Source organism: Chiloscyllium punctatum, chromosome 1 (genome assembly GCF_047496795.1).
Source record: "Chiloscyllium punctatum isolate Juve2018m chromosome 1, sChiPun1.3, whole genome shotgun sequence".
NCBI lineage: Eukaryota > Metazoa > Chordata > Chondrichthyes > Orectolobiformes > Hemiscylliidae > Chiloscyllium > Chiloscyllium punctatum.
The window spans coordinates 37,999,667-38,016,750 of NC_092739.1; the positions used below are offsets into that span (position 1 = coordinate 37,999,667).

The following is a 17,084-nucleotide window of genomic DNA, read 5'->3' on the forward strand; positions in this document are numbered from 1 at the left end:
GCCTTTTCTTTTTGCTTCCCCACTGCTGGTGGACCTGCACGGATTGTTGTGCATCTCTCTGTTTATCAGCATTGTTCATCCATTCCAACACACTAGGTAGGGTGCAGAATGTCCATTTCATCTAGGATTGTCCCTCTCGACACAGGCTGCATTCTCAAGTCTGAAATTCCACTTTAAGGGGTGGCTCCTCTGCACTTCACCTGCATGCACCCTCTTTAAATGTATATCCTTCTTGTTCAGCATTGTGAGCTTACTTCCAGAGGTTACATCTCTCAGTCAGTAAGCTCTGCACTTTACACAGCAAAAAGCTTCCAAAGACCTACAGATCCCAGTGATTCACACCACCACATGTCTAATGCAGAGTCAAGGCCATTCCAAGGAACTTACCAGCTTTCATTGGGTGGGCTACTGAAGCGACAGGAGACTGGTGTGGCTTTCGTTACATGAGGGAGGCAGCCTGTCCTTTAAGCAAATTGTTTGCAAATAAATTTTAAGTTGGTCTTTATTCATGATAAAGAAGGTTGCTGTTGCTAACAGCTGAGCTCCTCTGGCAGACTGTTCCCCTTGTCAAGTTAAACACAATCCACTTCCCCACCAGTTGGAGTTGGAGGCCTAGCTTCTCCCACCAATCTCCTCTGCCTGAGAACTCATGACATATTAGGGTGATCAGAATTGAGACTATTAGTTCAAAGGAAATTTAATGGGTACTTGATGGAAATAAACTCGCTGGGATTGACAAGGTGAATGAGACTCTCTAATGCTCCCTCACACTGGTTTCCATCTCTGCCTATCCACTCATTCCTTTTCACCCTATTCTCTGTCATCAGCATATATACCACCTTTTTCCAGGAACTCTATGTATCTGTGTGCGTGTGTTTTCTATTGTGTGGAGGCTGAAATGTTAAGTTGACCAGTTGAGAGCCAGCATGGACTTGAAGAGTCATATAGACTCCTTCAATGTCATAATGAATCTATAGCACCACAGAAATAGAATGGTGGAAAGGGATTGCAAGCAAACTTTCAAAAGGCAATGATATCATACACAAGAGGAATATTTTCTGAGGTGATGGGGATTACTTTGGAACAACTGCTAGCACAAGCATGATGGGCAATGCCTTCTGTTCGTGCTGCACATTGATGTAATTCTAAGAACCTACTGATGGCCCCATAGTTAGATAAGATTCCAGTTCCCCTGTCCATGTCATTATCAGTTTGCATTTGCATCAGGTTACAATGTGAATAACAGAGTCCAGGTTGTGGAATGAAGACTACCACATGTCATAAGATGACATGTTCCAGCCCAATGTCATTAACTGACTCTTAAATTTGTTGCATGTCACCTTGAGGGATGCCAATTGTTTGCCACAATAACTGTGGAATAGTACAGAAGATTGCAGTGAAAAATTTGACTCCCTGGCATCCAGAGAGTGCTGTTTGTACCCGGATTATGTATGAAACTCCATAGCTTTAGTTGATGAATTTGGCCTATTACAAGGCAAACATACTGTAAATTTAATGACCGTGCCATAGATTTTATGATTATTATTCGTAACCCGATCAATAGTTATCTCACATATCCCACAACCCAATCTGTTCACTCAGTGAAACTCGAGTTGCGAGAGTTTCAAACTACCAAATTGCTATATTCATTAAATTCTTACATCTGGGAACTTTATTTGATATATATATTATATATATATAAAACATATACATTTCCCTCAAAGAAAATCTTTAGATTTCTCATTTGCAAATACTATTCTGGTGACATTGAAGCTTTCTCAAATAATTCCTTTCAACAATGAATGCAGCATACTGGAATTCATTAAAAAAAAGTGCCCTAATGTAATACCTAAAGCTGATTTTTATAACAGTATTTGATGTTAATATACACTACATCGATTTTGTAATTACTATCTTGATGCCAAAAACTTACTAAACATTTGGTAAATTAACTGTGTTGTTTTCTTGGCCAATCGAGTTTAAGCCAGATTAATCAAACTGAATCTGTTCCAACATTGCACAATCTCAAATGGTACTCCTATTGGGATGTATTAAAAAAAACTGTCCTAACAAAAAGAACACAACTGCTTTGAGTTAAATCTGGATGTTAAATTAATCATTTATTAGCATCCAGTGTTCATACATTATAAACAGTATTGATAAAATTTTGATTTCCTCAATTTTTTTCTCAACTTAACTAAGTTGTAGACTCTATCAAGCTGTAAGATTTTGTTTTAACTTTATAGCTGGACTCTAGTGCCTCAATCTTAATTGGTACAATATGAGTTGAGAAACTTAACAAAGTATTATTTTTCTAGTGACACTTTTATGTGATACCTCAATGTAATCAGAACACTTTGCAGGTTCCAAATCGGACTAAAACCTAACCAGGGATTTCAATACTTCATTTTTTGTTCAAGTCCTGCCGAATGTGAGGTTTGTTTCCTTACATTTTATTTAACTTCTAAGTTTCTTAAGAAACCTTTAAAGAAAATAACTTTCCATTCCAAGCAGTTATAAGCTTCATAGGACCATTTTGCTCATGATACTCAAATGCACACACACATAATAATCATATTTTACATACTGTGTCATGTAACAGTTCATTCCAAACAACACTAAATGGCACAAAGGGCTACACTGCACTGTAATATTTTATCTCTCTTAGCTGCAATGTTACAGACTTTCATATCTTTTAATGTTCTGGTTAGAGGTACTAAAGGAGCATATATTTTGATCCAAATTCCCTCCTGGTTCAAGATTACAATAAAACAGTGCTGTAGAGACTGCAAAGATAGATGAGGGTGAGACAATGAACAAGACCTGAACTCAAGGAGGAGAGTTTTCAGAGTTTCCTGGGGAACCAAGATGGAATGACTAATGGACTGGGTGGATTTTGTCTGTAATCCATTTTGTGCTGTACAACAAAAGCACCTGTGAACACCGTAACATTCAGGGAGCTGACAATTCCAATGAAGTTGCTGCATCTGATTGTTCCAAAACATTAATTACATTAAATATGGTCTAAAAACAAGGGTAAGATTTGTTCAAAGAATTTAAATTGGTCTCTCCAAACATTTCAAGGGATACTGAACAGTCAACTTTAAGCAATTTGATACATCAATCAGAGGAAGGGCTGTTACCTCAAGGCTGTTAATACATCAGATGCTTATGAGCTGGGAGCAGTCGCAATTGGAAGTCAACAATGGGAACTTGAGCAATCATTGAGTCAACCCACAAGGTTTTTGAGGGAGTTTGGAGCTAAGTCTTCAAGAATGAAGAACTGAAATCCCTTATAGGGTTTTAGTGAGATTTGACTTAGCGTCATAGTTGGGGAAATGCTAAGAAATCCGGGGATGTGTCTTGATCATATTTACGACTAAATGTGCTTTGCAGGGTTCATTGCAGTTTGTTCAAAATCATTCATTCAATCTTATGGCTTTATTCCCTTAGTAAGTACCTTAGGAATTTTTTAAAGAAATTCCTGGTCCTGAGCCAGATCACAACATAAATGTGGCATTTTGCTCTGGGATCATAGCATAATGTGGGGTTTCATTTTAATTCATTCACAATTCCTGGGTATCACTGGTTTGGCCAGCATTTACTGCCCATCTCGAATTGCCCCTGAGGAAGTGGCAGTGAGTCGCCATCTTGAGTCCCTGCAGTCAGTGTGGTGTAAAAACATCTATAGGAGGGTTAGGGATGGAGTTCTAGGAGTCTGAACTTGGGACAATTAGGGAATAATGGTAAAACTCTCATTCAGAAAGATGTGTGCTTGCCTGAGAAAATTCCTGCCATTTGGAGGTCTTTCCAGTGGCAGGAAAATTGGAAGGGGCATAGACGTGGGCTGTCTTAGTATCTGAGGACCAAGCCGCAAATTGTACTGAAAAACATGTAATCATTTGCAAAATGTCTATCCCAAAACTTATAGTGGAGGAAAAACCCCTGATGAGCAGTTGCAAATAGTTGGGCCTAGGATATTTCCCTAAGGAACTCCTGGAGTGATGATCTGTGACTGAGATGATTGATCTCTAACAATTAAAACCATGTTTTGTTGGGCTAGGTATAAATGAGAGATTTCCCCTTGATTCCCACTGACTCCAGGTTGGCTTGGACTCTTTGATGCCTTATTCAGCCAAATGCTTCCTTGAGGTGAAGGGCAGTCTCTCTCACTTTCCCATTTGAATTCAGCTGTATTATCCATGGTTACACCAAGGTTTTATTAGGGTCAGGAGCCCAATGGGCTTTACAGAACCCAGAATGATCACCTTTGAGCAGATTATTGTTGAGTGTCACTTAATGTCATTTGCAACACCTTCTAATACATTTCAGATGGAAGCCCTTGTAATGTTTTCATGGGATTTGCTGTCCCACAGTGTCACTAATATCTAGAGTTTGCTGAGAAATCCATAGCAACTGTCTGACTGCATTTGCTATTTCATATGCATTATAGGGTTCTACCTGTTCCTCTACCTACACCAAACTAATTCTAATTAAATGTCAGAATATACGTCAAATAATGCATATTGTATTGCAGTTTGAACTTTCTCCAGTAAGGTTTATTTATGCCTGTTCAAAACTAAGAAATCTTGTGGCTTTAGTTGCCTAGTAAGCATCCAGAATCTCACACTTAGTCAACTCTAGTCACTTGTTCAAAAAATGCAATAATGTTTTTTCCAATTCTAACTCCCTCTGTGACAATTGGCTGATGCTTTGAAAACTCAGCTCCCTATTGATTCAAGGCTGAACTTCGGATGCCATAGCATACAAGGCTACAGGCCAAATGGTGGAAAATGGGATTAGGATAAATGGATGTTTGATGGCCAGTACAGACACAATGGGTCAAAGGATCTCTTTCTGTGCACTCTCTCCATGGCAAGGGAACAGAGGGTTTTTGCAGGATTTCTAAGATGATTACTTCAGTTTTACAATGTTGAATTGGACTAATCATAGTAATAAAAGACTGATTATTGGCCAAGCAAGTGAACAACACAAAGGCAGAACTGGTAAAGAAGTAGAGCTGAGTATGGTCATGTAAAAAAAACATAATTCATGAAATTTATGTAACCCAACTTATTTAAGGATTTCATTGGAGGCAAAAGAAAGATGATTCCTGGTAAGGAAGAATTGTCCTATGAGCAATGGATGAACAAGTTGTGACTGTATTCATTGAAATTTAGAAGAATGTGTAATGATCTCATTGAAACATATAGGATTCCTAAGGAGCTTGACAGGATAAATGTGGAGGTTATTTCCCCTCTTGGGAGAATCTAGGGCCAGAGGGCGCAGCCTCAGATTAAAGAGGTGCAATTTAAAACTGACCTGAGGAGAGAGATGAGGAGTGACACAGTCATGGGGGCAGAGTCCTTGGGTATAGATAAATGCTTGATCAGTCGGGGAATGAAGGAACATGGGGGAAATGAAAGAAGGTGAATGTGAGAAATGTCAGATCGGCAATTATCCTATTGAATGGCATAGCAGGCTCAAGGGGCTGAATGGTCTCCCCTTAATCAGACTTCTTATGGTCCTAGCCCATGCTAGGATTCAGTAATGCTGTTCACATTTTACAGGCACAAAACAGACACTCAAATGCATTCAACTCTACAGGAGTCTGTCCTCATTCTGAGCTGCAAGGGCATCATCCATTGTATAGACAAAGGCACAAACAGCTGTTAACCCTTTAACAGAAAAGAATTAGGGATCTAATATATGTTTGATGCCTCCTTTATTAAAGTGTTTTGCCCTGAACACCAGCTATTATGCAACTTTTATAATGCAGTAGGGCAGATGTGTGCAAAGGTGTGGAATTTGGAGCCATGTGGGTATGGATTTGGGAAGCAGCAAAATGTTCAGGAAGAAAGGGAGGTCAGAGGAGGGCTGTAGATTGAGGATTTAATCCTGGACAGTTAGATTATATCACTGTTGCTGTGTCAAAAATCTGGAACTCCCTGCCTAACAGCACTGTGGGTGTTCCCCTTACACCCCAGGGACGGCAATGGTTCAAGGCTTACCAGTGCCTTTTCAAGGGTGATTAATGAAAGAATGAGAAAAGGGGCCTGTTGACAGCAGCATTACTCTAATGTTTTCTGTTAGAGCAAACCAAACAAAATAATGTGCACAAACCTGTCACCAGTTAGTTGCATCTTCACATCAGCACGGGATGAAAACACAATGAAAGACAATCTCATTTGGGGGCTAGAAGATTAAAATAAAACACACTAGATTAAAACGTTTTCTCCCATTCCCAGCAATGCAACAGAAGTTCGTCTTCCCCAGTGTTACCTCCTATCCTCCAAACTGTACACTTAAATAATGAAAAGTTTACCCAGTTAGCATTACCCCTTACTTCCCCCACGCGGTGAAGCAAAAACAAGTACAAAAAAAAACTTTCCTCGCAAAATCCTCATCAACAAAGTTGCCGTGGCTTGTTTGTGGAATAGATTACCTGACAAAACGCTTGACCAGTGCTTCCACAAAGCCATAGATTTCGCCCCAGTTGTTCGCCACACTCCCGGATCTGTAAAACAATAGTGTTCAGTTACAAAACCAAAGTTGACGAAACGAGCTGTGTCCCGCTCTCACCCGACAGCCCTCACCTGTCCTGTTCAATGACCAGAAAACCGTTATCAATGAAAGTTTATTTAAAGGCACAGTGAACATTTTGCAGTCACATATCAGCCTCACTTATGACATCTCCATCAATGTTCACAATTCATTAAGTTGCTTTGTCTGGCAAATAAAGATTTGAAACAAAAGTCAAGGAAACTGATTCTCACCTGTCCAGTACAAGATAAAGATCAAACGCTCCGTGACATGATTTCTCGTCACTCTGAACAGCTCCCAGGCCGTTTAAGATCAGAAACACTGATACAAAGAGCTTGAGCCCGGGCCAAAGGTTGTTAGAAACAACAAGAGCTAGCCACAGCCTCATTATGGTCTAATTAAATAAGTTGCACAGTCCCAGAGTACAGATCCGACAACGAGGAGAAAAATTCTTCAAACGTTAAGAGTCACCATAAAAACGACCTGGTTACATCAGACAGCCACTACAAACAAGGCGAGTTCTGTAAAAGTGCATGTTCTAGCAGTACATAAGGTCGCTCGGTCGCTGCTGTAAACTCGCTCGCTCAGTTCAAACGTTCACTTGCCAAAGGAAAACAAGCGTTTCAGCTGGGCCGGAATTTCACAAACATCAGCTATCCACCAGCTCTGGGTTTGTACAGAACATAACGCACCGGATCAAACGGAACTTTGCATTAACTTCATGCTGCCTGGAAGGGGTGGGGAAGAACTGCACTGGGTGTGTCTGTAAGGCTCGTCAGTGAGACAGTCGGAGCAGTGAGCAACAAGAAGGATCTTGCTGTAGAATGACAGATGGACTGCGATTTGGAAACAGTGGCAATGATATCACTTCCTGTGTTCGGAGCAATATTAACATTGATATTAATCATCACAAATCCTGTGTAAAACTTCTGCGCCGTTAACATAGTCAGGAAGTTATGGTAAAATCAGTCTTAGAAGATCAGAAAGATTGGATTTCTGTGTTAAGATGCATAAAACTGTGTTATCATCATACTTTTTCACTAAGAGCAGATTCTTTCTTTACTAAAACTTCCATTGACTGGTCACACTGACCGCACAGTTTCAGGTTATAAAATTAGAAAAAATATACTAAGTTTTATATCACAGCCAGCACAGCTGCAGAGTCCCTGCTTTACATGCATTGAAGACTTTTGAACGTGAACGCTGTTAAAGGAACATGAGAAACCCCAGGAGCTAATTTGTGCATTTTCGGCTCCCAAAAACTGATACGGATCCTTTATTTTGCAATAAATATTACGCAGTGACACCACCCCTATTGTGCTTCTCTCGGATCTTGTATACCCAGCCGACAGCAGTGACTCAGGTTTTGATGTCTGATCTGAAAGGTCCAAAACTCCCTCAGTCCTTAACCACAATATCAGCATGCATATTCCCAGCACTCAAGTTTTTGAAGTGGGACTTGAATCCATAACATATGATGCAAGGGTAAAAGTTTCATAACTGACAGCTGATGTCCATTACAATGTTACATAATAACATGGTGGGAGGGAAGTGAGCACTGAATAAACTGTTGGTGTAAAATTTACAATCCATATACTTGTCTACAAACGACAAATTGAACTTCTGGTAAGGAGAACTGGAGGATGCTGGAGATCCGAATCAAAAAGTGTGGCGCTGGAAGAGGCATCTTTACAATCCAGTCACTGGACTCTCAAACGTTAAATCTGTTTTCTGTCAGACCTGCTGAGTTTTCCCAGAAATTTCTGTATTTGGTTTTGATTTCCAGTTTCTTCCCCTGCCACTACTAACGTGCAAAAAAAAGTAATGAAACATACTCATCAGTAAGTACAAGGAGAAGGAAAACAGATTGCTTTGGAAACATCAGGCACATCTGTTGTATTCTTCAAAGACTCTGCCTAATCCTCTGAGTAGTTTGAGCACTTTTTGGTTTTATTTCAGATTTTTAACAGCAGTTTTGTTCCAATGCAAAGTGCTATTTGTTTCAGTTTACTGGCTTAAATATATCTGGAGAAGTAATAAATATGACCAGCATTGAACTGCAGATACAAAGCTTGTCAAAGGGAGCTCTTTCAGTAAGAATAATAAATAGACCGTGCAAACCAACCTTGAGTTAATCGTGTGGAGGCGGAGTCCTTCAAATGTAGTTTTCTAGATTAGTATGTGAAGAAACCAATGATGAAATATGTCATTTTGAGTTAGGTATTGTGTAACAGGAAAGGATGAAAGAACAATCTTGTATTAAGGGACATAGAGATGTACAGCACAGAAACAGACCCTTCTGTCCAACCTGTCCATGCCAACCTGATACCCTAAATTAATCTAGTCCCATTTTCCAGCAATTGGTTCATATCCCTCTAAACCCTCCCTGTTCAAATACCCATCCAGGTGTTTTTTTAAATGTTTTAATTGTACTAGTCTCCACCACTTCGTCCAGCAGCTCATTCCTGACATGCACCAGCCTCTGCATGAAAACATTGCTCCTCAGATCCCTTTCATATCTTTTCCCTTTCACCCTGGCCTTCTGTCCTCTAGTTTTGGACTCCTGTCCCAAAGTTGGTGTTCATCTGCAAACTGACTAACCATACCTCCTGTATTCACATCCAAATCATTGATATCAATGACAAAAAGCTATTGGAGCCAGCACCAATCCTTTGTGGCACACCACGGGTCACAGGCCTCCAGTCTGAAAAGCCATCCTCCACCACCACCTTCTCTCTCCTATCTTTGAGACAATTTTGTATCCAAATAGCTAGCTGCCCGTGTATTCCATGTGGAGAATGTGAGGACCGCAGATGCTGGAGATCAGAGTCAAAAAGTGTGCTGCTGGAAAAGCACATCAGGTCAGGCAGCATTCGAGGAGCAGGAGAATCGATGTTTTGGGTATAAGTCCTTCATCAGGAATGTGGTCTGTCATCTGGATAATATCAGTGTAGCCTATCAAGAGACAAATATATGATCATAAACCTTCCAATGATATGCAAATAAGAGATTAGTGAAACTAAACATCTACACATTATAAGACCAAAAGACTATAAGAGATATGAGCAGAATTAGACTATTCAGCCCATCAAGTCCCCTCTCCCTTTCGATCATGGGTGATATATTTCTCAATTCCACTTTCCTGCTTTCTCCCCAAACCTCTTGATCTCCTTGCCAATCAAGAACCCATCTATCTCAGTCTTAAACAAACCCAATGACTTGGGCTCTATAGCCTTCTGTGGCAATGAGATCCACAGATTCACCACTGTGACTGAATAAATTCTCCTCATCTCAGTTCTAAAAGATCATCCCTTCACTCTGAGGCTCTGCCCTTGGGTTCTAGTCTGTCCTACTGATGGAAACATCTTCTCCACATCCACTCTATCTTGACCTCTCAGCGAGCAAACCTACATCCAGAGGCCTCTCAGTATTCAATGAGAACCCCGCCCCCCCCCAACCCCCAATTCTTTTAAACTTCAATGAGTGCAGGCCCAGTGTCCTCAACTGCTCCCTATATGACAAGCCTTCATCTCTGCGATAATTGATGTGAATCTCCTCTGGACCACCTCCAAGCCTAATGCATCTTTCCATTGATACAGGGCCAAAAGCTGCTCACAATGTGCCAAATGTGGTCTGAGCAAAGCCTTGTACAGCCTCAGCAGTACATTCCTTCTTTTGTATTCTAGCTGTCTTGAAATGCATGCTGACATTGCATTTGCCTTCATAACTGTTAACCGAACTTGCATGTTAACCTTTAAAGAATCCTAAATTAGGATTCTCCTATCTCAACCTTATATCAGTCTTTCTCTTTGCACTAGACTTGAGTTTCATTGCTATCTGGCCCTTACTATCACTAACAATCACTTTGAACATTTTTCCATTTCTGAGTTTGGATCATTAGGTAGATGTCATAGTTCAATGTAACTGCTTTTCAATGCAGACACTTGTTGCTGCATCTGGTTCCATCAGTCTGGCCAATGTTGTTTTCCACCATATAACAATGTGAGGTTTACGCCGTTTTGAGTGAACAATAATGGAATTCTTGAACATAACTCTCCCAGTGAAAACATCTTACTTGGTATTCTGCAGACATAGACCCCAATTCCATGTGAGTAATGGCGCTTCAACATAGTCCCCATTTGCACATACTCATTAGTTTTACACATCTACAAACATCAGTCTTAAAAGAACAGCTGCAAGGTGAGTCAGTCCATTTACAACAAATGCAATTAAATCCCTCAAATATCTCAAAGCAATGAACAAGTTAGAACAAATCTAAACACAATTCTGGATGAAGAAAAAAACTAAGTTAAACAGGACCTTAGTGATAAGAGACTCGATAGTTAAGGGAACAAACAAAAAATTCTGAGACTGCAAATGGGAATCCAGAATGGTGTTTTGCTTCCTGGGTGCCAGGGTCCAGGATGTTTCAGAGCAGCTGCAGAATGTTCTCAAGGAGGAGGGGGAGCCACCAGAAGTCATTGTGCACTTTGACACAAATATCATAGGTAGAAATAGGAATGAGGTCCTGCAGAGTGATTATAGAGAGCTAAGAAGAAAGTTAAAACCAGAACGCTATAGGCATGTACTAGTGAGGGTGAGAACAGGAGGATATAGCAGATGAATGTGTCGCTAAAGAGTTGGTATAGGAGGCAGGATTCAGATTTCTAGATCATTGGGATCTTTTCTGGGACAGAGGTGACCTGTTCAAGAGGGACAGGTTACATTTGAACTGGAGTGGGACCAATAGCTTGGGCAGCCAGGTTTGCTAGTTCTACAAGGGAGGGTTTAAGCTAGATTGTCAGGAAAGAGGGATCCTCAACAGTAGGGAGGCAAGTGTGAGGCTGGAAGGAGATACAGTAATCAGAAATAGTAAAGTGCAGAGACCAGTCAGGCTGGAGCATGACAGGGAGCAAGGAATGTCTGTTGGATTTAGTTGTAACAATTTCAAAGCAAGAGGGCTGATAGCTAAGGCCAATGAACTCAGGGCGTGGATAGGTACGTGGGGCTGGGATATTATAGCCATTACAGAAACATGGCTAAGGGAGGGACAGACTGGCAGCTTAATGTACCATGGTACAGGTGGGACAGAGATGGTGGAAAAAAAGGAGGGAGTGTTGCACTTTTGATTAAGCGAATATAACAGCAGTTGTCAGCGATGAAATAACTGAAGAATCATCCTGTGAGGTTTTGTGGATGGAGCTAAGAAATAAGAAGGGGATGGTGAAGTTTTTGGGGTTGTACCATAGGCCCCCAAATAATCAACAGGGATTAGAGGAACAACTATCAGGATGACAGAGGAGACTTGCAGGAGCAATAAGGTTGTCATAGTAGGGGATTTTAATTTTCCTAACATAGACTGGGGCTACCATAGCATTAAGGGCTAAGATGGGTTGGAATTTATTAAGTGCATTCAGGAAAGTTTCCTCAAACAGTATATACAGGGTTCTACATGGGAAGGGGCAAAACTCAACTTTTAGGAAATAGGGCAGGACAGGGCAGGAGGTGACAGTTGGGGAGCCCTTTGGGACCAGTGACCATAGTTCTATTAATTTTAAATTAGTTATGGAGAGGGACAAAACTGGTCCACAGGTTCAAGATCTAATCTGGGGCAAGGCGAATTTTGATGGAATTAGTCAGGGACTTTCAGAGGTGATTGGAGTAGTTCGGTTGCAGGCAAAGGGACCTCTCGCAAGTGGGAGGCCTTTAAAAGTGAGATAGCTAGAGCTCAAGGTCTATATGTTCCTGTGAGGGTGAAAGGCAACGTTGACAAGAATAGGGAACCCTGGTTGACAAGAGATATTAAGGCTTTGACCAAAAGAAAAGAAGAAGATATGGCTCAGGTACAGGCAGCTGGGATCAAGGGAATCGCTGGACCTATATAGAAGATACATGAGTTTACTGAAGAAAGAAATCACGAGGGTGAAAAAGGGGCACAAGATAGCCTTGGCTATTAGGGTGAATCCAAAGAGGTTCTTTAAATATATTAAAGAAGAAAGAATAACTAGAGAGATAATAGGATCCCTCAAGGATCAATGTGGACATGTGTGTGTAGAACCACAGGAGATGGGTGAGGTCCTCAATGAATATTTCTCCTCTGTGTTTATGTGGAGAAAAACATGCAGACTTGAGAACTTTGGGAAGTTAATAGTCATATCTTGGGGAGAGTCCATATCACAGTAGAGGAGATGTTGGATGCATTAGAATATATGAAGGTGGAAAAATTCCCTGGTCCTGACCAGATATATCCAAGAACAATGCAAGAGGCTAGAGAAGAAATTGCGAGGGCCATGGCTGATATTTTTGTGTCATCATTAGCCACGGGTGAGGTCGAGGGAGAGTGGAGGGTAGCGAATGTTGTGTCCTTATTCAAGAAGGGCTGAAAAGAAAAATAGGATCTATAGACCATCTGTGGTAGGCAAATTACTTGAGGAGATTCTGAGACATAAGATATATATGCATTTAGAAAAACAGGGTTACATTAGGAATAGTCAGCATGGCTTTGTGTGTGGGAGATCATGCCTCACAAATTTGTTAGAGTTCTTTGATGAAATGACCAGGAAAGTTGATGAGGACAGGGCAGCAGTCATAGTCTACATGGATTTCAGTAAGGCCTTTGGTAAGGTTCCACATGGTAGGCTGCTCTGGAAGGTTAGATTGCATGGAATCCAGGGGGAGCTAGCAAATTAGATACACAGTTGGCTTGATGTTAGGAAGCAGAGGGTAATAATGGAAGGATTCTTGTTGGATTGGAGGCATGTGATTAGTGGAGTGCCTCAGGAGTCAATGCTGGACCAATTGTTGTTTGTTATCTTTATCAATGATTTGGATGAGAATGTACAAGGTATGATTAGTAAGTTTGCAAATAACACTAAGATAGGAGGTATCATGGACAGTGACGAAGGTTATCAGCAATTGCAGCAGGACCTTGATCATCTGGGAAAATGGGCTGAGAAATGGCAAATGGAGTTTATTATAATAAGTGTGAGGTCTTGTATTTTGGAAAGTCAAATCAAGATAGGAGTTTCATGGTGAATAGTAGAGCCTTAGGAGTGTAGAGGAACAGAGAGACCTTGGATTTCACGTGCACGGTTCTCTAAAAATGGAGTCACAGGTAGACAGGACAGTGAAGAAGGCTTTTGGCACACTGGTCTTCATCAGTCAGGGCATTGAGTATAGAAGTTGGGAAGTTATGCTGCAGTTATACGGGATGTTGGTGAGACTACACTTGGAGTATTGTGTTCAGTTTTTGGTCGTCTTGCTATAGGAAGGATGTAATTGAACTGAAAAGAGTGCAGAAGAAATTTACAAGAATGATCTGAGTTATAGGGAGAGGTTGAACAAACTCGAACCTTTTTCTTTAGAACATAAGAGACTGCGAGGAGAATCTTATAGAAGTGCAAAAGATCATGACAGGCATGGAGAAGATGAATGCACTCAGTCTTTTTCCAAGGGTTGGGGAATCAAGACTAGAGGGCATCAGTTTAAGGCTAGAGAGGAAAGAATAAAAAGGAACCTGAGGGGCAACTTTATTACACAGAGGATGGTACGCATGTCGAATAAGCTGCCAGCAGAAATGGTTGAGGCGGATACATTAACATCATTTAAAAGGCATTTGGACAATTACATGGATAGGAAAGGTTTAGAAGGATATGGGCTAATTGCTGGGAAATGGGGTTAGCATTGATGGACATTTTGGTTTGCATGGACCAATTTCATCCAAAGGGCCTGTCTCCGTGTGTAGGACTCTATGACTCTATGAGTCTATAAAGCTGACATCGCATTTATGGTTAGAAAATTAAAAATTACACAATGCCAGGTTATAGTCCAATAGGTTTATTTAGAAACACTAGCTTTCGGAGCGCTGCTCCTTCATCAAGGGCTTGTGGAGTATAAGATCGTAGAACACAGAATTTAGAGCAAAAGTTTACAGTGTGATGTAACTGAAATTATATATTGAGAAAGACCTGGATTGTTTGTTAGTCTCTCATCTTTTAGAATGGGAATGTTGGTTTCAGTTCTTTCATATCTAAATTTCAGAACTTTCGTAAAGTTACATTCTCAAGTGAACTTTAACAATAGGTGCCATATTGGCCCAGAGAATGCATTGAAGGTGTGAGGTGCCCTGTGTGTGGCTGTCTGTGCCCCAATGTTCAGACTGATTCTAATTTTAAAAAGGGATTTACAGTATCTTACATGGATTCATACAGTTTTTGAGCAAAGTAAAATGTAATTCTGCAAGTACAAAGTCACCCCACAAATGTATATGTTTGTGCATGTGGGTGTGTTTGTGCAGTGTGTGTGTGGGGGGGGTGATACGAGTGTTTGTGAGAGAGTGTGTGTATGTGTATGCGTGTGAGTGTGAGTGTAAACAGGTATAACTTTGAGAAAGTTCTAGAATTTACATATAAAAGAACTGAAACCAACATGCCCATTCTAAAAGATGAGAGACTTAACAAACAATCCAGGTCTTTTTCAATATATAATTTTAGCTGCATCACACTGTAAACTTTTACTATAAATTCTGTGTCCTATGGTCTCGTACTCCACAACCACCTGATGAAGGAGCGGCACTCCAAAATCTAGTGCTTCAAAATAAACCTGTTGGACTATAAACTGGTGTGTGTGATTTTTAACTCTGTACACCCCAATCCAACACTGGCCCCTCCAAATCTTGGTTAGAAAAGTATTTTCCAAATATTACACAGCCTCATTTGACATAGGGAAGATGCATTTCCAATAGAAAGGTATGAAACTGGACAAATTGATCAGTTTTAGCTCACATTCCTGATGAAGAGCTTTTGCTCAAAACATCGACTCTCCTGCTCCTTGAATGCTGCCTGACTAGCTGTGCTTTTCCAGCACCACACTTTTCAACTCTGATCTCCAGCGTCTACAATCCTAACTTTCTCCTAATTTTAGCTCTTACCTTTTCTCCTGTTGCATTAATGTTAACTCAAGAGTTAAGCATTAACCAAATAGTGAGACCTAATTTGTAAACAAACCTTTTGCTGAATGAAACATTTTAGCTAAAACATTTATACAACCACTGTGTCAAAATCTGGACTTTAGCCAATAACTGAGCAAGAAAGAAACAGAGTCAAGGTCACAATTAACCTTAACTGAATGTTGACTTTTTTCTAAAAGGTTGATCACAAGAGAAGCAAGGACTAGTCCCAGCAAGAGGTGAAATATAAAAGTAAACCATGGGTATAAGCAAGAACTCAATTAGAACTAGACTATAGTGACAGCACTGGGCTGAAGTTAACAAAAAGAGCACAATTAAATGCTATAAGACTTAATAGTTTAAAAATAATTGAAATGGATAAAACTCACGTTTATTACAAAAAGACTAAAATTGGAACAAGGGAATTCCAGAGATAAACAAAAGGAGTCCAGTTCTATTTAGCTTTATGAAAACAATAACATATTTATAAATAATCTCCAATATCGTAAAATATCATGTTATTTTGCAAGTGAATTTTAAAATCAGAATGAGAAAGCCAGCAACCTATAAAAGCAAATAGCCAAAACCTTGGTTAAGAAATGGGTTTTAAGGAATGCCTTGAAGAAAGAAAGAGTTTTTTGTTGGTGAGGGGTGTGAAAATTCCAGAACTTTTGGCTGCAGGTGAGTGGGATTTAATGCAGGTATGTGCATTGTCAGCAGAGTTTTAGATGTCCTCAAGTTCATGGTGTGCAGTATGTATGAGTCCAGCCAGTATTAACAAGTCTTGAGAGAACAAAGTTATGAATGAGGTTTTCATTCGCAGGTGGGCTGAGGTAAAGGTAGCATCAGGCAATGTTACAGTGTTAGAAATAGACAGTGATGGTACAAAAACATGCCTGGAAGCTAACCTTGGGTTACAAATGACACAGAAGTTGTGAGCAGTCTGCCTCAACCCAAAGACATCCACAATTTATATATTGGGAATTTTAATTGCTGTAACTACTCACCCGAATGCCTTAAGAATAAATGGAGAAGAGGATAAAGTTCTATTCCTACTCCTCTTTAAACCCTAAGGTTTAGCCCTGGGTACGAGCAGCCTGATGTGGTCAGCAAAGCTAACATGGCACGTGTGAGTGACCACAACAGAGGTGTGATAAACTCAATGCTAGAGTTGACGCTATAGCTGACCATGCGAGAAATGAAGCAATTGAAAGAGGAGAATCATCTGATTTCTGTGATAGGTTACACTGAATATATTGTGCAAATGGGGAAATAATTTGTTGAAGGATGACGTAGAATTTACCGAACATTTTCATGGTAATCCCCTACCTGAAATGCAAGATAAGGTTGGTCTCTATTTTTGGAGAAGTGCTTTGAGTTATGTGATCTAAAAGGCTAAAAACATTTGGGGATCAGTAGGGAGGTAGTAGAAAGTAAGAACTGCAGATGCTGGAGATCAGAGTCGAAGAGTGTGGTACTGGAAAAGCACAGCCAGTTGAGGAGCAGGAGAATCGCCATTTCAGGCATCAGCCTTTCATTGGGAATGAGGCTTGTGGGCCAAGGGCACTGTGAGACAAATGGGGTGGGGGGAAGG

The 17,084-nt window shown here is 40.4% G+C and overlaps 1 protein-coding gene across 1 annotated transcript in view; it reads right to left on the reverse strand.

Moving 5' to 3' along the window:
* antxr2a (ANTXR cell adhesion molecule 2a) overlaps positions 1-7,364 on the reverse strand; it is a 228,839-nt gene extending 221,475 nt beyond the window's left edge. Inside the window, exons 1-3 of the mRNA XM_072592512.1 lie at positions 6,777-7,364; positions 6,446-6,517; positions 6,124-6,195 (exon numbers count right to left, since the gene is read on the reverse strand). Coding sequence (XP_072448613.1) covers positions 6,124-6,195; positions 6,446-6,517; positions 6,777-6,931 — 299 coding nt within the window. The 5' untranslated portion in view covers positions 6,932-7,364. The remainder of the gene's footprint in view (positions 1-6,123; positions 6,196-6,445; positions 6,518-6,776) is intronic.
* Positions 7,365-17,084: the final 9,720 nt, after the last annotated feature.